This window comes from Humulus lupulus, chromosome 3, assembly GCF_963169125.1.
Source record: "Humulus lupulus chromosome 3, drHumLupu1.1, whole genome shotgun sequence".
Taxonomy (NCBI): Eukaryota; Viridiplantae; Streptophyta; class Magnoliopsida; order Rosales; family Cannabaceae; genus Humulus; species Humulus lupulus.
The window spans coordinates 3997916-4020498 of record NC_084795.1 but is presented as its reverse complement, the minus strand read 5'-3'; the positions used below and the strand labels follow the sequence as shown (position 1 = coordinate 4020498).

The 22583-nt window shown below is 33.2% G+C and overlaps 1 protein-coding gene across 3 annotated transcripts; it reads right to left on the bottom strand.

Annotated features, from left to right (window-relative positions):
• Positions 1-205: 205 nt before the first annotated feature.
• On the bottom strand, positions 206-22243 carry LOC133821815 (calcium-transporting ATPase 9, plasma membrane-type). Of its 3 annotated transcripts, XM_062253965.1 has the most exons (35): positions 22114-22243; positions 21891-21918; positions 21427-21739; positions 20401-20517; positions 20267-20306; positions 16611-16726; positions 16397-16528; positions 16205-16294; positions 11339-11408; positions 11048-11118; positions 10874-10957; positions 10713-10790; positions 10556-10627; positions 10190-10273; positions 10021-10103; positions 9829-9937; positions 9697-9752; positions 9540-9582; positions 9315-9398; positions 8993-9130; positions 6892-6957; positions 6712-6810; positions 6369-6479; positions 5777-5944; positions 5288-5347; positions 4875-5039; positions 4526-4642; positions 3751-3849; positions 3412-3549; positions 2959-3059; positions 2255-2300; positions 1591-1725; positions 1268-1375; positions 1094-1185; positions 206-683 (listed from the first exon to the last, which is right to left on the bottom strand). In XM_062253965.1, the coding sequence occupies exons 3-35, from the start codon at positions 21610-21612 to the stop codon at positions 578-580; spliced, it is 3264 nt and encodes a 1087-aa protein (XP_062109949.1). In that variant the 5' UTR covers positions 21613-21739; positions 21891-21918; positions 22114-22243; the 3' UTR covers positions 206-577. The 3 variants fall into 3 exon arrangements, 2 of the variants coding, with proteins under 2 accessions (XP_062109949.1, XP_062109950.1); XM_062253966.1 differs by lacking the exon at positions 21891-21918 and having other exon boundaries at positions 22114-22233; XR_009887760.1 differs by lacking the exons at positions 206-683; positions 1094-1185; positions 1268-1375; positions 1591-1725; positions 2255-2300 and having other exon boundaries at positions 2992-3059; positions 3751-3845.
• Positions 22244-22583: the final 340 nt, after the last annotated feature.

Below are 22583 nucleotides of genomic sequence, written 5' to 3'. Positions count from 1 at the left end.
AAAAATGTATAAATACTTTTTTTTATCTTTATTATTTTTTTTAACACCAATTACAACTCATCAAGGGGTTTTTCTTTATCTTTTCAATATTTTTTTTCAATAGCTCATTAGGAATGGAAAATCAACACTGATTTTAGCTCAGTTTCTATAAATACAATGACTGTCAATTAAAATCGAGTTGATAGGTTTTTTTAGCAACTCCAAATAAGAAAATCTTCTTTGCCATATACAAATTCCATTACAGAAAAGTAAGCCAAACTTCGGACGTAATTCACACAGATTCCCCTCAGAAGGGAAAAAGATGAAGAGGAAACCCTTTTTACACACTCTCTTTTCAATGTATATATAGTATATATTACTAAAAATTATTTATTAATTTTGCCCAAACCTTTAAGCAGACAAAGCAAAAATAGTAATTAAGTATTAAAATAGTAATAATAAATCTTTGGCTAGTACTTTCAAGCAGTATATATAAAGTTTTCTTTTTTGCAGTGAGTTTTTTTGCAGTAGTTCTTCTTTGATCTTTGATGAAGTGAACCGCGAAGAGGAAGTGTAGAGAAAAATAGGATGGAAAAAATTATGGATTACGAGCAGTTCTGTATCGACGAATCGGTCTACGGAAGAACTCACTTACTGGTGTCTTGGGAACTGGAATGAGTTTTCCAACAACAGCAAGAGGCCAGCTGAGACAATTTACATTAAGTTAGGACCACATTTCAATGTCTATAATAATGAAACAATAATTGTTGAGACATATTTTACACACAAAACAAAATGTTCATGTTTTCTTTTACAAGTGTACATGGCAAATTAGTTAGTGTATATTTTGATAAAACAGCTTTATAAACTCTCTCAAAATTAAGGAGGTAAGGCCTCCTTTTGAAAATAGAGTAATGATATGTACACTCAAAATATGCACCCAAATATTGACGTGTCACTGCTTTTTAAATTAGAGGGACCCAGTTTTAATAAATGTGACTGATTAGGTCAAACTGTCACATCACTGTGTAATGTTTGGGTGTATATTTTGGATGCACATATCATTACTCTTGAAAATAACTAATATGAGCAATGGCTTTAAGATTTTACTTACCTAATGATAGCAATGCCAAAACAGATGAGCCATTGTGCCCAATCGAGATGCACTGTCGATGTAAACTTTCCGAGGAATTGGATGATGATTATCTGCAGATCAGTTAGAGGAGTCTGGTTAAAACTAGATCCCTATAATAGTGAAGCATAGTACAAATATCCACACTGGCCTTGCCTGAAGGACAAAAGTAACTGCGATAATTGCAATGAAGAGCCGATTTTTAGTCACCCCACTGAATGCGTTCATTTCGTCAGGCTTTCGAGCATTGAATTCATTAAATATCTGAAATTCGAACAAAGCAAATATTCAGATTGTCGGTTTAATGTTCACTAACAGCATCAGTTTTACAAATATTGCTTTAGATACATGGAAAAGATTACTAATAAGCAAATCAATTCCCTAGTCACCACTGTTGATCTAAAATAGAAGTACCAATGTTATTAGTCCATTAGCAAGTGAGATTAGTACTTGCTCTCAACAACAAAAAAAATACTCACTTGACAGAGTACAAATGCATTGAATATAACAGTATTCTTCACATTTACGGCATGTGCTTTGTTGTCGCCATTCAAATTTAGAATGCTCTTGCCCGCAAAATTAAGGACCAGAAGCACACCAACTTGATAGAGAGCCTGCAGGAGTAGATTTTTTTGTTATTAGTTGTTACATCTCATTAAAAAAAAAACTAATAAAATTTCAAATATACTGTTGCGAAAATTATTTGCTATGCAAATGCACATATCGCAATTCAGTAATAATATTAGTAAAAACAAGTATAGTCCTATTACCAATTACCAATCAATTAACATTTTTGTTTCTATTTGGTCAATTAAACTTTGATTTTTGTAACGATGCAGGATGAAAATATAAATTGCAAAAACAATAATAAAGAACTCAATAAACATAATAAGTAACGGAAAAACCTTGAATTTAAATAATGAGAGAGTAATTAGGGCAGCTAATCTCATCAACTATCCTCCCTATTAATCCCTAATACAAGTTACCAATTTCTTCTTCTTTCTTCCTATTTATTCACTAAAACTGTAAAACAAACAAACAAAAGCGTAAATCCGCACTAAATGAAATAAAAGACTACCTAAAACACCACCTAACCATGACATAAATTAGACTCAACAGATAAATAAAAGGAAGAATAGGTACCTGTATGAGTAAGTTCCTCCACATAATGTTTGTTATAAGAGGTTCTCTGTATTAAATAAGAAGAAAAAAAAGAGAGAATATTGTCTCAAATCACCATTTTCCAAGAACCTCAAAATAAACGCACACAAAAAAGTATGTAGATTCCTTCTTATTTTAAGGGGAAAATCCCCATTACAGAATCAGGAGTTTAACACATTTAAAATAGACAAGACTTTATTTCCTTTCCCTACTTTCAAAGGAAATGCACATTCACACGAGACATGAATGCCGGCATTTAAATTTAGAGAGAATGCCACAAATCTATTTTTACATGAAATATTATTTTTGGAGAAATGAGATCAACAGCTCACAGACAGAATCAGATGCATAAGCAAGGTAAAAATGTTATTCTTTTACAACACAAGATGATTCTAAATTCCTCAATATCAAACTTGTACACATTTATCAATCATCTATTTTGATTGAAAAAAAAAACTGTTGAGAAACATCATAGAGAAAAAAGAGAAAATATTTTTGGTTGAATGAAAAAATGATTGATGAAACCTATTAGAGAAAACAACATTATTCAACATAATTTAGATATAACCAATCGGATGCAAATACATACAAGACAAAGCTGTAACAATATAATATCAAAACAGCACAAAAATACAGCAATTACGGCTTGAAAAAAACTGAATTTGACCAAGCACAATGTTTCAAACCTCCGGCCAACAGGCATTCTATGCATGAGGTGGTCTGTAGGAGGTTCAGTAGCCAAAGCAAGTGCTCCAAGAGTATCCATTATCAGGTTAACCCATAAAAGCTGTGAAAATCATCAAGGCAAAACATTGATTTTGTAAGTTGCTAATTTGAAGAAGAGCATAATACTAAATCTTGTATATTATAAACCTGGTAAAAATATGATGTTAAATTTCATACAACAGAATAATGTTTCTTATAAGAGAAAATTATGTAATACACCTGTACTATCGGAACATATAATTTAAGAAGGCATCACACGTAGGCCTGATAAGATATTTAATCTCATATTTTTCAATGGTTTTGTTGACTTCAAGTTTCAAAATATTTCAACATGTACAAATCTGAGCAATTGGGTAATCAATCAAAATACCAAGTAATTACTGTATAGTAATATATGAGAAAAGAGGATCAACCTGCACTGCATTTAGAGGGACATCACCAGAGGACACAGCAGCCACAACATTTATTACAAGTGCAGCAACATTAACAGTGAGCTGGAATTGAATAAATTTCTGAATATTTGCATAGACAGAGCGTCCCCAACGAACAACCTATAGTAGAAAAAGAAAAATGTTCAGAACAAAAGGAGTGAAGGCTTGCCTCTAAACATTAAGAGCTAACAAGATTAAAAACATCATGTAATGAAAAAACATCTAGTGGTTTCTTAAGGCAAACATATAAGAGAAAAGGAAAAGAGAGAAAATTCCACCAAATGCACACTTCCAAAATAAATACAAAATGTACATACTCACCTTGACAACTGAGGCAAAGTCGTCGTCCAAAATAATGATATCTGAGCTTTCTTTTGCAACTTCAGTTCCTTGAATGCCCATAGAAAGTCCAATATCTGCCTAAAATACAAAATTGGTATAAATGCAATTAACTATTACCAGGAAACATGAGAATAATGTAAACAAAAAGTTCACATTCTAGTACAAAACAAGAAGCAAAAAATAGTATCCACCAAATCCTCTGTGGAATGGTCAGGAGAAATTTATCGCAACTCGCAAGTACTGTAACAAAATATCTTGTCATCTACTTTGATGCAGAAACGGAGTATTTCAACAAATAAACTACAAAACGTTCAGCCACTAGAGAATTTTTGTTTTCTTTCCCTTTTCACAAGGAGACACCAAACAAATCAGGACATAGAATTGATAAGTACATTGAATGTGGATAACGTTTGTACCCATTGAATAACTTGTAATAATTGTTCTGATACATTGAGAATGTAGTGTGCAAACTTATGACAAGTTTATATATATGTATGTATGTATAATTTTAAAAAGATGTAAGCAGTTAGCAGACTTGGGATACAACATAACAAATATAGCATTCAACAAAGTTAATGATCCATGATGAAGTTAAAAAACCACACATGCATCATTTGTGAGTTATGAATATTAATTATCAATCTTCCATTAAATTTAGCACATTGTCAAGACATTTCATATCCTGGAAAATACAAGCACCAAATATCCTATTAAGAACATACAGCAAACTTCTTTTTGCACAAAGATAACAAACCTCATGAAGTGCAGGAGCATCATTAGTGCCATCTCCAGTTACAGCAACAACTTCTCCTCCCTTCCGTAATGCTTGGACAAGCAAAAGCTTATCATTTGGGGAAGACCTTCCCATTACCTGTACGATTTCCTTACATTTAATCACAATTCATAATTGGTGTGATATTTTTCCAAATTTTCTTGTATTTATTAAATCTCTGATTAGTAATACAAGTAGTTTTGTTTAAAATAAAAATTATAATTTGTCCAAGAAGCATACAATTCATGTTGCAACAAGTTGATTAATAAGAAAAATTCAGTTGAAGATGCACAACTACAAAGCTCGGATTTTCTTTATTTTGAAACCATACCGTTATTTTCTTGGCAATTTGTTCCCTTTCCCTTTCAGATAATGCACGGAAATCCTTTCCTTCAATGAGTGTAGGATGAATAGCATCTTCTATTGAATCAAGTATCCCACACTCCAAAGCAATTGCCTTGGCTGTTTGAAGATTGTCTCCTGTAACCATGCGTACCTAGACAGTAACAAACATGCAATTCCCATTAATTTTTTTAATCAACTTATCAGGTGCATCAGTAAATACACTAGAAAACTTGACTCTCAAATCATATATTTGTGTACTAGCATTGGAAGAAATCTCTATAGTAATTTGCTTCCATGTCCACTATTCTTATTTAGATCAAGTAATAAATAAAAAGAAAATGACAATACATATATCATTAAAGTTGGGGAAGCTATTGTTGAGAATATGCAATAAAATACCTTAACACCGGCAGCCGTGCATGTTTTCACTGCATCACGGACACCATCACGACAAGGATCCTACATACAGACATGGTATCAGCTTACATACCAAAAGATAATATAATCATTAAAATTTGAAAGTTAGCACAGAAATCCAACCCTATATCTAGGAATTGTGCGTTTTTATTATGAGATAAGATAAAACACAACCTTGACCATTTTGAAGATGGAGAAAAGGCTAGCATTTGATATTTAAGTAAAGTTCGCATGTATAACCCTGTGCTGTTTTCCTCACAAAATCAAAATAATTAAATCCTAATTCACACACTCATAATGACCTGGTTACTGCTGCACTACCTTTTTGAGAAATGAACATTTTCAAACTCACAAAAAACGGATGAACCCTTTTCACATACCACAAACAAGATAACCCTTTTCACATAAATTTAGAAAGAAGAAAGAAAAGGTGTATTTGCAGTTGAATTAAAAAATTGCTTTTGTGCATACTTTTATACCGACAATAGCAAGCAAGGTAAGTTCTTCTTCAGGTAAAGCCCAATGACTCAATTGTTCTTCCTCTGAAGGAACTTTGTCCAACTCGTGGGACCTATATGCAATGGCAACACATCGCAGACTATTTGCAGCCATGTTATCAATAGCTGTCTTGAAAAACTCCTGCAATAAGAACATAAAAAAAAAAAATTGATCCAAATCATTTGGAGACGAATTTGAGTATAAATTAATTTAATTTTCAATCAGATAATTATAAGGGTGACAGCATTTTGTTTAATTTCCAATTTTGATTCTACAAAATATTTGAAAGTGATCTGATAAGTATAAGATATCAAATCAAAATATGCATTGAACTACCGAAAATGATATATCGATTATGAACTTTAATTTAAGGCAACTTTGTAATTCAACCTTACACTTACCCAAAACATTCTGACCTAAAATCCTAATTATTGAACTAATGGAGTTCTTGCCATAGCTTCGTCAGCATATGGTTTATTGGTATTCACAGATTCCATTGTTTCCTTTTCAATTTCACATCTCAATACATCCTCATTTCATTTAAAAGAAAATCACTATTCCTAACCTTTTCTTCATCAATGGACTGCACACAACCTTCTGAATCAAGATACCCTGTACACGAGGCCAAGACTATCTCCGCTGCTCCCTTCCAATGTATATGCACTTTTGAGTCCGCCTACCATGAAAATAAAACATTATTGTTATAAGAAAATCACACAATTGTAAATGCTGCTCAACCTACAAGAGGTAAACACAATATTTAATATGTTGTTACATCAGATGTAATATTATGCGAGTCAAATGCAACCAATTCTCAGTGCAAAACTGTTAAAGTTGATAAAAACAACTTAAGGAATGCTCCAAAGTTGAGATCTTTGCATAATTCGACAATCAAGTAAATCACTTACCTGTTTCAAAGCAACACCCCCTCGCTTTTTCTCAGAGTTGAAAGGGAATACGTGGAGAATTGTACTCTCTGATCTGATGATGTCAAACTTCATCCCCAACTAAAACACATATGTTGGTAATTAAAAATTTCTCCAAAAAAATACATTTGACAAGTCAGATACATTTTAAAAAGAGGGTACCTTCAATGCCCAAGAAAGGATAGCCTTTTCTGTAGGAGATCCAGTGATCTCTGCATCTCCACCGCCCTGTCAAAATGAAATGCAGATAAAGACAGATTGACATAAGACAGAAGAAGTAACTGATAAGTGATAAAAGAATCCAGCATCCAACAGTAAAAGAGATTGAATACATTCATATAAGTGGAATGATGAGCACATATAGCATCAATTCATTTTCCTTAAGAAATTTAGCTTATAGTAACTTTAATTACAAATTCTATCAGTTAATTTCATGTTATTATTTTTTTTTAATCAACCTATGTAAGTGTTGGCACCACTGACAGGAAAGCTCAAAGAAGCACATGATGACAATCTCTTGAGCATCCTAACTCTTTTCAATCTGACTTTTCAATTGGCTAAGGAAAAACTAAATGTAACATATATGTTTCTTCAAACTCATCAACAACATGGTGATATATGACAAAGAGAGATATCTACAGCCAAATATATACCTAGTAAAAACATGTTAATCTCATTCACTGAGCCATCCTAGGAAAAACATTTAAAGACTTCCATCAATCAACCTTCATCTCTTCCCAATGGGATTGATATTAATATACACTGCTAAAGAAAATTCGTCTAGTCCCAGGAGACTATCAAATAATGCTCATCTTATTTCTACTTCCTCAAAAAGTCTTTCACGTCTACTGGCCAAGAGATGTCTATTCACAAGAAAGGCCAATCTGTCGATTGATAAAGACTGAAGAAAAAGCTAACAATTTCATTCTCAAAGTCAAGTTGTCAACCTCCCAATCAAAAATTGGTCCATCCTCTCTCTCAGTAATCGAAATGATATTTTTTGCCTTTCTTGCGCTCATAAGTCTATGAAATAGTCTTGAGTTGGTGTCCCCTTCCTTTGCCCATTTAGACATTGATTCACATTCATAAGGCTCTCCCATTTTCAAAAATAAGCAGCTGCCAGTCCTATTTTATTGTATCCCGCTCTTTATTTAAACTGTTTATTCTAACTACCACTCCCTTCCAGTCTGACCAGCACCAATAGCCTCTTCCTATAGTTTGTTTCAATATATTTCTACAACTACAACCATATACCTCTTGATTCCATTTCTTGACTCTTTCTCTATCTTGTCTCAGTTTGTTCATGACCCATTCAGCCAAAAACTACTTCTTCTGTTATCCATTTACCAAACTCAGCTTTGAAACTTTGTAGTTCCAACCAAATGTTGTCAAATTTGAACAAACTAGGAGCCCAAGAAGGTGGATTCGAGTCCCCAAATAAACATTTCATGCCTTAAGTACAGAAACAACTCAGCCCAACCATTAGAGAACAGGAATCTGTCCAATCTGCAACAAATGGGCTGTGCTCTAAAATTGTACCATTGAGTTTTGGGTCTCTTAACCTCACTGCTCCAATTAGTGTATCAAAGATCTTCATATTCTAGAGAACTATTTAACTTTTCTTAAACCTTCCTAACTACATTGAAATCCCGCTCACTGCTCCAATTAGTGTATCAAAGAACTGCATGTAAACATTAGAAATATAGAAACTAAAATCTATATATATATAAATAGAAAAATTATAAGGTTTTTAATCACTACCCATAGGCACTTTTAGTATTTTCGGTACACGGATAAGTGGCAACTCCAATTTTTTTATATGATAGCGTATAATGACCTCCCACAAAATTTCAAGAAATTTCAAATAGTTTAGGATGCCGAAATTAGAATTCAAACAGCAACAAGTTGTTTGGATCCTAATTTTGGCATCCTAACTTATCCAGAAATTCCAGAAAATTTGTGGGAGGCCCCCTATAAATACATTATACATCGTCTTGTAAAAAAAAATAAAGTTGCAACTTATCAATGTCCCGAAAATACTAAAAGTACTGTTTTCTTTCTTTAAGGCAGATAAACTAAAAGGTGACCCTACTAAGAGTAATATGGCAATATGATAAACTTTCTTAAAGGAGTTCATTTGATAAGAAACTCAATTTTATTCCCCCATTGTTATCATGCAATCATATATTTTCCTATACAGGTCTTCCAACATAAATATGGGTTATGGGTAAAGTTGTCATTGGGGAGAGAAGAGGGTGCTTACCTTTGGCACAAAAACATTTCCCGTTGTATTCTGTGCTATACCCTCAATCAGTAGTGCAGAAGTAACCGATGGCAACTGTGCAGGGTCATACGGTGGAGTCATCTTCTTTTTGCCAACATATGCCTCAACCACAGTCATCTATTGTAGTATTGCTTTTCTATGTTAGTGTATATAAAAAGATACTCTTTAAACTAAACTGCTGAATAATTAAAATGCTTTACTTACTACTCTCAAGAACCTTTATCAAGAGCCTAGTTTCAAGAAGAAAAAAAAAGGACCTTTATCTAGAGCAAATATTTAATTTTGAATATAGATACCCGACCTGATTTAAAGTTAGTGTTCCAGTCTTATCACTACAAATTGTTGTTGCAGAGCCCATTGTCTCACAAGCAGACAGCCTTCGCACCTGTGCACATTTACAATCATCTATTAGAAATTGGTTATAACAAATTACAAAAGATACAAATGCTACAAGGGGAAAATCTTAAACTGAAAACAATTTGTTCAGAGTAAATTGACCAAAGATAAAATGTAAAGTGATACTTGCCAATGCTTTATCTGCCATCATTTTCCTCATTGAGTAGGCTAGGCTGTCATAGAACCATACAGACACAAATTTGATGAAATAAATAACAAATTCAATTAATATGCAAGAAAAAGAACCCTATACTTTGTTGAATTGAAACCAAATGGTTTGTACTTACGTCAAAGTAACTGCCAAAGGGAGTCCTTCTGGTACTGCAACAACCACAATTGTGACCTGAATGGTTTTAACATTAGGTAATAAAAAATACTCAAATAAGAAAAATAAAAAAACAACAACAAATTGCACTTACTGCGATAGTGAAGATTTTGATGACTCCATCTACAGCATTACTAATACTAGTTGTGCCCTTGATGAACTGTTGGCTTCCATCTGGATTTTTTGTAGTTCCAGTAAAGTATCTAAGCATCCAAAACAATTTGTTATTGATAAATAATTAGAGAACTGCATAAAAAGGTAACAACATTCAGTTGCAAAGGCTTACCTTGCCAAGAGAACAGCAAGCACAAGTACAGCCACTGAGAGCCCAACTATACCTATAAAAGTTGCAACTCCATTCAAGCGTACCTATCAGACCAAAAGTCAATCTGTAAACATTTAAACAACATTAACCACTATTAATATGCCACAACAATTGAGTACAAGAAGTAAACCTGGAGAGGTGTTTCTTCACCAGTATCTTCTGATATACTTGCCATTAGTAATCCCCATTCAGTATTAATTCCAACACCAGTTACCTACAGAAAGCTAAAGAAAGGTGAAGCTTCATGATGGTTTTAGCAAAGATTGTTGGCCCCGCAAATAAAATCTAGAGAAAACTCAAATTTTGAGTTAAAAGACTGAAAATTTTATTGCAAGTAAAATATGAAACACAGACGTGTTACTCTAGTCTCTAGGTATCTGTATCCCTCCTCACATAAACAGCACAAGGGTATAAATAACAACTATGGTATAACAAAGAAAAAGATAATCAGACTGTAAGACCATAACAACTAACATATATAAACAAATTATTTTACCAGCATAGTACCAACACCATCAGCTACTTTGCAGCCAGACATTAGAAAGGGTGCTTTTTGATCCTTGTGAACCTGCAAAACATTGGATTTGGATGCATAAGACCAAAAAATAAAATATGATTAATGACAAAACATACTAAGAGGTGTAAACGCTCACAATCTTGCTTTCACCAGTCATGCTTGATTCATCAATGGCCAGAGAATGACCAGTAATTAAGATTCCATCAGCAGGAACCTAAGCAGCAACAGAATAATGGATTAATCAATACAAAAAATAAAACGAGGCAATAGAACAAATACAACAACTAGGAAAATTACCTGATCACCAATTTTGAGAGGTATAACATCACCAACAACAATATCAAATATTGATATTTTCACAATTCTTCCGCCTCTCATAACCTGCCAAAATTTTCAAAGGACCTGATTCACCATATTCATTTATTTTTTTTAAAATAAAAGTAAAAAACCACAAGACGTAATTATTCATACCTCTAACTGTATGTTTTGCTTCTCCTCATTTAAATTCTGAAATTGAAGAGATTGTCGATAATCGCTTATAGCTGTAAAACAAGAATTTTAAAAGAAAGTAAGAAGATAGTAAAAACAAAGTACATCGAAAAAATTAAGCAACACTCAACTCACATACGAACTCAAAATATAGCAAAAGACACATAAACTGGAATAAGATTGCTGCCTGCCGTATAATGGCAGTTTTCTGCAAGCACAAACTCTAATTAGGACATGATGCTCCAAAAAACACCAGAGAGGTTTATCCTTTACCTGTCACAAATATAACAAGAAGAACAGCAAAGGTAATGCTTCCCCCATCATACCATCCTTGCTCAAGACCCTGAGGAATATCAGAGAGGAAAAAGAAGCAGAATCAAAATCAAAGTTGAGGACGAGAGAGTGATTGAAGAAAAAAACAAATAAAGCAAAAAGAGAGAAAGAAATGAAAGATCATTGCAACCAAATTATTAAATATAAAAAAAAATATGTCACAAGCGAACACCCAAAAAATAGGTGCTAAAATGCCTTGATGCACCAAAGATAAAAATATCGGTGTCCATTAAAATATTGACACTATAATTTTACGAAAATATAGGAGTTATCTTCGATGGTAAAATCATTGATATCACAACATTTATCTAAATTAAATACATAAAAAATCTTGAACGGCATACATTTGTAAAAATACAATAATATTCAATAATTACAAATATTATAATTATAAATTAAAACTATTTACTCAATGTACAAAAATTTAAATAAAAAAATAAAAAAGATGGAAACATATCTCTATTCAAACATATGATTCTACTTACTATGGAGAGATATTATATCCACAAAATAAATGACATACTCTCTATCACAAATTCTTGTGATTTTTATTTTGATTAAATACAAAACATTCATTAAGCAAATCCCACAAATATCAACAGATCTTAATATATCGGAATATTTTTGCGATATGAGAAACTTTTAACAACATAAAATCAAAAACATACAATATCGTAATTTGACCTATTTTTTGCTAGCATGTCGACAACATACAGTGAAACTTCACTTATTAATTTAAAAAAGATTAAATAGAAATTTTGCCCCTGAACTTTTACTACAACCAAATCATGCCTCTATTGGCTTGTTAAAAATTCACTCGAATTATTCACGTTACTGAAATGCAAGACTTTTTTTTAGGTTTCATCCAATTTGCTAACATGGCTATTTAGTGGCTAATGTGGCATAATTTATTTCTTAAAATATTAGTTCAAACCTTAAAAAAAATCATTTTCAAAGATTAGAAATATAGAAGAAAAAAAAGATTTAAACTAAAGCTAATAAAAAAAATGATTATACAATTAGGTTTTCTTTATATGTTATAAAACAAATTTATATCAAAACTATAATAATAAAAAATAACTAACCAGATTTAAAATTCATAAAAAAATTAAACCCTAACAGAACTTAAATTCCAACACCTCTTCTCCCTCTTCCCTCTTCCCTCTTCTTCATGTTCCATTTTCGCAGGTGGAGTCAGGTGATGGCTAGGACAAAGTGGACAGGCTAAGGACATTGGGACTTGGGGCTAGAGACATCAAGAAGTCATGTGTCAGGGCAACGAAGGGTCACAGATCTGAGATTCACCTGCAAACGTGTGAAGGCTAGGGCGTCGTGCTCGAGAGAGTGGGGAACATAGCTCAGAGACAAGTTGGGTGGTGCTACTAGTTGTAAGGATGGAGTGGGATACGAAAAACAACCAGGATTTGGGCTATGAGGTGTGCTGGAGCATTTGACATATTGGCTAAAACTACACGGGAAGGTGGAGGCGGCTATGGCTGAAGCATGTTTTGGATTTACAAGAAATTAATTTGTCTTGGATTTTTTTTTTGTTCATTGATCAGGGTAGAAGAAGAAAGGATTGTGTATTTTTATTTTGAATTTTGAGCTTTTAAAGAATTAAATTATAGTTTTATTACAATTAACTTTGGATTTCAATTTTTATTGTTTTTATATTAAAATATATAATTTTAATTCTAAAACTTATAAATACTTTTAACACCCATTATAATGATGACAAAGCATGACACATCAGCCACCAAAGAGCCTTGTACGTCTTTAGGAGGAATCTATCACTTCAAAGGAGACTACTTCAGCAAACAAGTCTGGACTCCAGTCTGTTACAAAAAAAAAAAACAATTTTCGTCCCCAAATCTAGCCTTTTACCCACAAGCAATGTAGCACAAGAAGTTAAGCCACCTCGAGATGCCACCTAGTTTTGAGATCACTCATGATACAAAAATTGTTTCCGGGTTTCTCTATAGGTTGAAACATGGTTTAAAAAAGCATTTCTGAGGCGCACCTTGAGGCTGTCAGAAAAAGTTTCAGGGCTTAAGCCCTGGCAGGAAGGAAAGAGGCTTATGCCTCTATGAAGAGAGGCGGTGGTTTTTGGTACGCCTCAGGGCAATAAGTGAGACTTACGCCTCTGTATGTTAAGCAAAATTTGGGCTTTTTAGCCCAATTTTTAAAGCCCAAAATTAAGGCTTTTTATTTAATTAGTTTAGGCTCATTTTTAATTTTTAAAGGGATTAATCACTTAATAACAAATAAGGCCCAATTCACTTAAAAATAAAAATAAAACAAATAAAGCCTTCAAATAAAACTTAAAACCTTAACACTATAGAGTACCCGACCACTTCTCTTCTTCTTCTATTTCTCTTCTTCGGCCAAGACAGCAAAGAAAGAAATAGGATAATAGGCTTGGATGAAGATGAATGGGAGGATATTGATGGTGATAATGAAGATGGTGATGATGAGAGGAATGTACAATATGACGATTCCTCAGAAGATCCTTTAAGCAATGATGAGTTGGACGATGATTTCTAAATCACCTTCACCATCTACTACTCAAGTTTGTTCTAGGATAACTAGAATCTAGGATTCTAGCTTTAGAAATAAAACGTTTATCTTTAAATTATAATTTTAGATATTTTATGTTTGAGTTTTATGAGCCATTTTATGCTATGTTTGAGTTTTACGTATCTAAATATATTTTCTATTAGGAATTTGAGGCTTACGCCTCAATGCGCCTCAAAGCTTACGTTTCGCCTCACAAAAAGAAAATGCCTTAGGCTTAAAAACGCTTTTTTAAACCTTGGGTTGAAACAATCACCATGAACTTAGTTTGACAAGTTTACCAAGATTATTAAGAGATTTGGTTTCAACCAAGAACATACCGTCCACACGTTGTTCTTTAAACAGTGGCAATTCTAATTGTTTATGCGGACAATAACATCCTAGCAGGGGACGATCATAATGAAATGGCTACATTAAAGGATTTCTTGTCTAAAGTGTCCAGGATCAAAGAATTGGGACAAAAGAATTTTTTGGAATGGAGGTGGCTAAAGTGTCTAAGATCAAAGATTTGGGACAAAATATTGTTTTGCAAAAGAATTATGTACTTGTTTCTGAGACATGAATGCTAAGGGGTAGACCAACAACTGCAATTATGTACTTGATCTCTTATCTGAGACATGAATGCTAAGGGGGTAGACCAACAACTTCTCCAATTGATCAAAATCATAAAAATGAAAAAAGAAGCTGAAGACTCTATAGACAAGGGAAGATACCAAATACTACTTGGAAAATTAGTACATACAAAACCTAATATTGCCATTGCTATGAGTATTGTTAATCAACATATGCATGCTCCTTGTCAAGAACACGCTAATGTTGAACACAGAATCATGAAATGTTTAAAAATTGCTCCTGGACAAGGACTTTTTCAAGAAGATAGAAAGGTGGAAGAATATGTAGACTTGGCTAGTTCTATTGAAGATAGAAGATCTACATCTTTTTATTGTTCCTTTGTTTGCATAATCCTCGTGACTTGGAGACTCCTGATTTGAAGTAAGAGTTTGATGTGTCCAGGTCTACGGCACAATTTTCCTGATTGTTACCATGGAATTATCCTCGGACAATAAGAGCTAAAGACTCCTAATTTGAAGTAAGGGTTTGAGAGCCCATCACAACCTTCTTGCAGCTTTCTTCATGGCAAACCTCTGAGCATGCTTCTTTGACCTTAGGAAGGGCTTCATGCTCATGATTCTACCCCTTTTGACAAACCCATATCGCGTAAGCGTGTTGAAGTATTGAGTGTCAGAGGTATCCTTTTGACATAGATCATAAAGGGCAGCTTCAATCAGTTCTGATGTATTTTCACAACTTGAATACAAGTCTTTAACAGCATCCCATAATTCCTTGGCTTATGCATATAAGATAAAATTTTCTCCTATATTGTTACTTAATCATGAGATTATCAGCCTTCCAAGCTTTGAACTTGGGTCATCTTTTCTTGGAGCAATGATTTCTTCTGTAAGATATTCTTCTTTACCTTTCCACCAATATACATCATCACAGATTGAGACCACTGGAGATAGTTGTGTCCATCGAACTGTCGATATGGTTGGATTGGAGAGAATGGACGGATTGGAAGTTGCCACTGAAATTGAGCTTTCCTTTTCAACAGCCATGTTTTACAAGGATCAATACTCAGGAAAAGAGGACGAGGTTAGTGGTGATTAGGGCTCTGATACCATGTGAGTTTTCACGAAAAATCTTGTATATCTTAATATACACGTTGAGAGAATACATATACAACCAAGATGGTAGAGAGAAATCTATTGCCATAAATATACAATCGACTATTTCTAGAAAATTCAATTATAAAAAATTTCCTATTTCTAGAAAGAATAATAAACGTGAACTTGGTATTGATACCAAATCCAACCTTTATTCTGAGTTGTGGTCAAGTTCCTATTTAGGAAATAAATCCACAAATATTCTAGTAAGATTTGACTTTTAGGAAGATTTCTTTCCTTACTTCAATTAATTTATTTTTTATTATTACAAGGATCTTCTGTTCTAATAGTCCTCTATATAAACGATAACAAAGTGAACAATAAACATAAAAATTATCAAAGTTTAAATTTTCTCGTCAAAATCAAACCTCAAACCACAAGGAAGCAAATCATGGGTTGACCATTCGACATAACCCTTGCAGGTATTATAAACTCAACTTTACAATTATTAAGTCTTTATTAGAGAAAAATTAAAAAAAAATCCATAGATCAACCTTAAAGGCCATACCTCAGTTTTTATTCCAAGTACCAATGACACGACTGCAGCTATGATTAAAATTATGAGGGTTAAATCTTGCCAAGCTTCCCAAAGGAACCTCTGCAAGGGCAAAGCATGAGATTTAATAGCACCCATGGAAAATTATTCAAAGTAAAATACATTAACTACAACAAAAATATGCCTAATAAAGAAAATAAATACCAAGAAACTTCGCCCTTTTTTACGAGGATATGTATTTGATCCAAATGCATTCCTTCGTTTTAACAAATCATTCTCATCTCCATCAATTCCTTTTTCAAGATTTGTTTTCAACATAGGTGATATGCCTTTGACCTGGTCAATTATCAACTTTTAGTCCGCGACCACAAAAAAAAAATACGCATATAGAAAAAAAACACAATTTCCAATAGCTAACCCCTCCATATTGTTGTAAAGCAGAAACGTTGTGATCCCTAGTCATTGTAGCAAGTTGTTCTAGTCCAATTGCATAGTCACCGATTGGAGTCGGGGGAGCAACAGTCGGGCCTAATACTAGAAAAGAAAAGATTGAAATGATATTATAAACTTTATTTTTCTTCCTCGTTTTTTGCTTCATAACATACATAAGTTTTGAGAAAAGAATGCAAGACAAAAAAAAAATAAAGATCAAGATCTTTTCTTGATATTAATGAACTAGAACTTTCTTGATTCTATAAACGCCGAACTCCTAGATAGAAAATAAACTTTTAATTGGGCTAAACGCTACCCATAAAGAGACCATAAAATAGCTCTATCCCTAGTCATAATGATAAGACCAACCTTGACAAAGGTATGGCCTTCATCAATGATGATAATGTGTCACATGGTCCAATATATCACATTAACGTATTTCCATGTGTAAAAGAGATTCTCTCCCAATGGATCACCATGATCAATTCTAGTGTGACAAACCAAAGATATCATTACCATTATGACTACAGAGCGAAAAAAAAAAATGATTTCATTAGAACTTCTTTAAAGAAAAACATTATAAAAACCACAACTATCCACTAATTAAACATGGTAAGATTATATAACAAAATTTGACATTTGATGGATATTTACCATTAGGCATTCTTGGATTTTATTTGACAAGTATAGAATTACTTTAACTCTTAGTAGAAGCAACTATAAGAATTAGAACATATAGGATTTTTTTCCCCAAACTATGGCCTTTGTAGAGTCTTATCACCCGAACTTTTTTGCGTCGCAAAAATCCCCCAAACTATAGCAGCCATTAAAAATGTGTCATTCTATTGGATTTTGTCCATATATGATTCCACATCAGCAAACCGTTTAAAAAATGGACAAAACACTAAGCAAACATTTTCATTCAATAGCTGCTGTAATTCGGAGGGAATTTTGCAAGGCAAAAAAGTTCAGGGAAAAAAAATCCTATATGTCCTAAAATTTTCGAAAAACCAAAGTAAACTATGATGAATTCTTGCAAACCTTTTCATACTTTGCGTCTAGCCTACCCTCTTGTCCATCTAAAAGAGTTAAGAGGCACTTTCAGTATTCTAATCCCTACTCCCCGATGTGCTCAAATGGGGAGTGTGTAGGCGCCCTAAATAGGGCTATACGTTGCACTATCTTATTTATCTTATTGGCTCAAATAACAATCATATGATATCAAAATCATGGTCTAAGATCCTCCACCAACTCTCAAACAAAGTTACACAAATAATCATACAAGAACACCCATGCACTTAAATCAATAATTATGGAAAAACTTCAAGTTGAACAAGTAATGGTAAATGGCATCTTCGATAATCAACTCATATTAGCTTCTATTGAAGAAATATTACTACTTATAATGTCATAGGCTCATCTAGGAAAAAAATATATATTTATATACGATTGTTAAACTTTAAACAAAGTTTGAACACAAGCAAGGTATAAAATATTAAATGACTAATCTCTTAAGGTTAAGATTTTTTAATCTTCAAAAGTATTTGTTAATTAGAGTTCTTAAAACATCAACAAAACAACATTATGGTCATGCATCGAATTTAATTCATCAACTAGTAGAATTAGAACTTTTATTTGAATTAAGACTATTTATACTCTTAATATGTCTAGGTTCCTAATTTTTAAACTTCTAATTATTTTGGTACTGAGATTGATTAGAGCTGTTTTAGAATTACTCAGATCTCTAAACCCAATAAAGTTTTAGATATAAACCATTGCTTCTCCATTGCCCATTGCATCAAAACTCATTTATGTGGAGATAAAAGTTGAATGTCCCTCTCCATTTAAGAAAGTCTTTAGATGCCACACCTCTGACATTCCATAAAATTCTCCGTTTATCACTATAATCAATTAAAACACCCACGTGCATTTGTGTATGTAGGTGGGACTCCACAGTCTAATTAGTTTGGTCCAAAGTTAGGATGACACTTCACAATATAAGTATAAAGTATCCAAACTTTCAATATGCATTTGTGTATCACACATTAGGAAGGGCAAAGAAAAACATACGTATTTAACTATTCTCCTACGCAAAAAATTAACCTTGCTATCCACTAAAAACCATGCAAACCTTGAGATTTGTAAAGTTTGTAAAAATGTCCTTCATTGTATAATTTATCTATTTTTTTTAGCAATCTAATGCAAGGGAAAATACATTTTACAAGTGAAGACGAAAAAAGATTAGAAACAAAAATTCCAAAGTCCATATCCTTTATCTTAAGCCCCAACCCATCTAGAATATGGAAATTCAACTATGCATTACTTAGTTTTCTTATGACTAGGACAAAATATGTGAGTTTCTAAAATGACAACAACCAATGGAATTGTAGAAAATCAGCCAATAAAATGAAATATGAGCACAATGAACTCTCAAAAATAAATATAAAGACAAGGTTCACTAAAAGAAGCCCTGCCTTTCCATTCATTTTCCCTAAAACAAACCTTACACCAGTTCCCACCCATCAGCCATATGTGCTTCAAAAACTCTAGATTGCATGAAAAAGTGAAATTTATAGGCTTCATGAGTCAGTTGTAGTAGATCTTATCAGCTAGCATGCACCTCATGCTTCCTTTATAAGGATACACTATAGGAAATATCTTTGTTCCCCAACTAGATGTTCTTTATCCACTATCCACCTCTCCTTTGGTTCTCACATCAACCTAAATCCACTAAATCTTCTTTGAAAGCAATAACAATATCCTCAAAAAAAAATAGTCTCCCATCAACTTGTTAATTAGCAATCCAACATGGGATCTTGAATAAATAAACAAAAAGTATTGGATTCCTTGTATGAGCCTAATAAATAATGTAATTATTCCCTCCTTAAACCACCTCTACAATCATTGTATATCTTATGGGGTTTTACCTAATGGCAAGCTCAAGTATTCTAAATAAGGCCATCATATAAAACATCTATCACTCAAGAAAGGAAGGCATGTGGTTGTCTACCCTAGAAACCTACATAGCGGTTGTTGTATAGTTTCTTTGTCCCCAAATATAAAAGGATTAGGCGGAAAGCCCAGTTTCAAAAAAATAATAATGCACCCAGCCTTGTACCTTCAATTTATGACATGTTAATCATGTGTACTTAACAAAAGTTAGAAATGAAAAAACACATTAAATTATCACTTTTGAAGAAGGCCTAACTAGGTACTATTATGCTTATTAATAGAGATTAACCTGAGTAGCATAATGTTTAGTATCAAAAGTCGGTGTACATAACATGACATTATGTTTTAGTATCAGAGGCTAATGTAGGCAGCATTATGTTTGGAAGCAAAGTATGTAACATCATGTTCAGCATCAAAGGCTGACACAAGTAGTGGTACGATTTTGGTTTGGCCGATTTTAGTAAAAAGAATGCATAACAATAAAGGCAAACAAGAACACATACCTACATTCTTGCCTAAAACTAATCAAGAATATGATAATAAACAAATGCAAAATGTATAAAAACATTCATTGGAATCACTTAGGATCAAAAGGCAAAACTAAATACAAAACTTTACCAAGACCATGTAAAGTAGAAGAGCAAACATGAAGGTAGCCACTCAAATCAAAAGAAAATGCTAATGTCATACCAATTTGTCGCTCGCCTGCCATTCTGAAAAGCAATGCTGCCTATATAAGTAGACAAATAATCATCAATTAGAATTGATATAAATATACATATACATAAGTGTGTTTTAATGGATTTTAAGACTAAAAGCATTACTCTTATAACTTGTGCGTGGGATCTAATCATCCTTCTTCTATTCTCTTTATCTTCTTCCTTTTTCAAATCCAAAGTATAGCGAAAGCGACGAGAAGCATTTAATACCAGTGCAGCTTGCTGCAAAGGACCAGACTTATTTTTTAAAATCACCTCGACAAAAAATTACAATATGTTTTTCTTGAATAAAGAAAGATTCAAACACAAAACATAAGTACAAACAAAGCCAAATATATGACATACATTGCCACAAAATTTATAAATCAATAAACAATTAAAAGTTAATGTTGAATAGTGCTACAAAAAAAAAGGTTAATGTTGAATAGGGAAACCATTCTGTTGGGCATGTATGGACCTTAATTTCCCATATTATATCAAAATCCACCTCCAAAATTCCTCATTGAAGTTTCTAATACTGAGGAGTTCTGAGAAAGGACAGAAGAATTTGTTCAAATAAAAAATGTTCATGAAATGATTGTACTCTTAACCAACGAATCAAACAAGTCTGCAGCCTCTTTAAGAGTTTTTCCAGCACAGTTTATGATTTCACCAATGATTATAGTCATTCCCACCATGTATCTGAACATTTTCTATTTTATTCATATTACTCAACCATTCGAATACTACAATCTTTGCTAGGGAAAAAAGTCATCAGTCCCAAGATTCAAACTCCTTTGCAATCATTCATTTTATGGCAAGCATTGCGTTTCTGAATTCAGTCAAATGATCAAGTAAGCACAATGTCGAACAAACAACCATCAAGCCATCCAAACACAATCCACATCTCATTTCCATTAACATTTGTCACAATATACAATGAACATTTCTTCTTCTTCTTCATGTTTTTGGTCGATTGTATTCAATGTCTCACATCAAAACAGGTCCATTTCTTCAACAAATCAACCGATATTCAAGTGCGAGTTCATTCTCATCATAAACGAATCAAATGTTCGATCCAATTTCATCACATCAAACACCACATTTTCAAGAAAATGAAAAACAATTCAAAGAATAATAACAAAATTGTACCCTCCAACGCCTGAGCGTCTCGGGAGGAGCATTCTTGGTGTTTGCAATGTCGAATGGATCAGCGGATGAGGCAGCATCGTCTTCATCGAACTCCGACTGGCTTTCCCTAGTCGCCGCCTCCAGGTCCGGCGGAGCAGCTCCGGGCAACAATCCATTGATAGATGAAGCCGAACCCCTCGATGCCATTTTCAGAAGAAAATTCCGACGAACAACTCCTCTCTCTCTCTCTCTTCTATATATACTACTGTCGCAAGAGAGATGGCAACACCCGCGCCAGGCTCATACGGGGCCCCACCACCACCTCCGCTCAAGCCTAAAGCACAACCAAGATTAAAAAATAACAAAAACAAAAACAGAAAAACCACTTCAAAATCAGAGAAAACAAATCAACTAAATATGAAAATATATTATATATTATTATTAGGCGGAGGAAGCGAGCGAGAGGAGAAAATATTGGGGCTTACCGTTTTAGAGTGTTTCCAAAAATGGTTTCTGAAAACAAGATTTGATTTGAAATCAGCGGTAGTGATAAATAATAAAGCAAAATAATAATAATAATAATAATAATAATAATAATAATTCATGTGTTTTTGAATTAGAAGAAATAAAAAATACTTGTTTTTTCAATAACTTTTTGTTGTTTTTGTTTTTCGTATTTGTTTGAGAGTAATAGAAGGAGCGACTCACGGGAAAGAAATTGACTGCTTATCTGGATGGGCTCATCTCCTGATCATCACACAACGAAGCAGCCAGCATTTTGCGCGTTTTGCTGAAATTTTATAAATAAAATTATTATTCGGGAATTGAGGCAAGGAAGTTGAAGTTGAAGTTGAAGTTGAAGACGAAGAGCTAGGAAGTTTCCAAGAAACTTCGCAATTGGGCCCCCATTACTTATTATTATTATTATATTAAATATAGTAAAAAAAAAATGTCCTACAACAACACATGATGTGAAATCCTTTTAGATGCATATTTTTTCTATGAAAATGGGGCCCGTGAGGACTCGTATCTAATGGAGCGAAGACGGAGATAATTTTCAATTCTCGAATGTTAAATAAGGCGGGGACGGAGATCCCACTCTCCGCCCCGATGGAATTCTATTTAAATTTTTATATATTTTTATAATATTTTATATCTTTCTTTATATGTTATTGTAG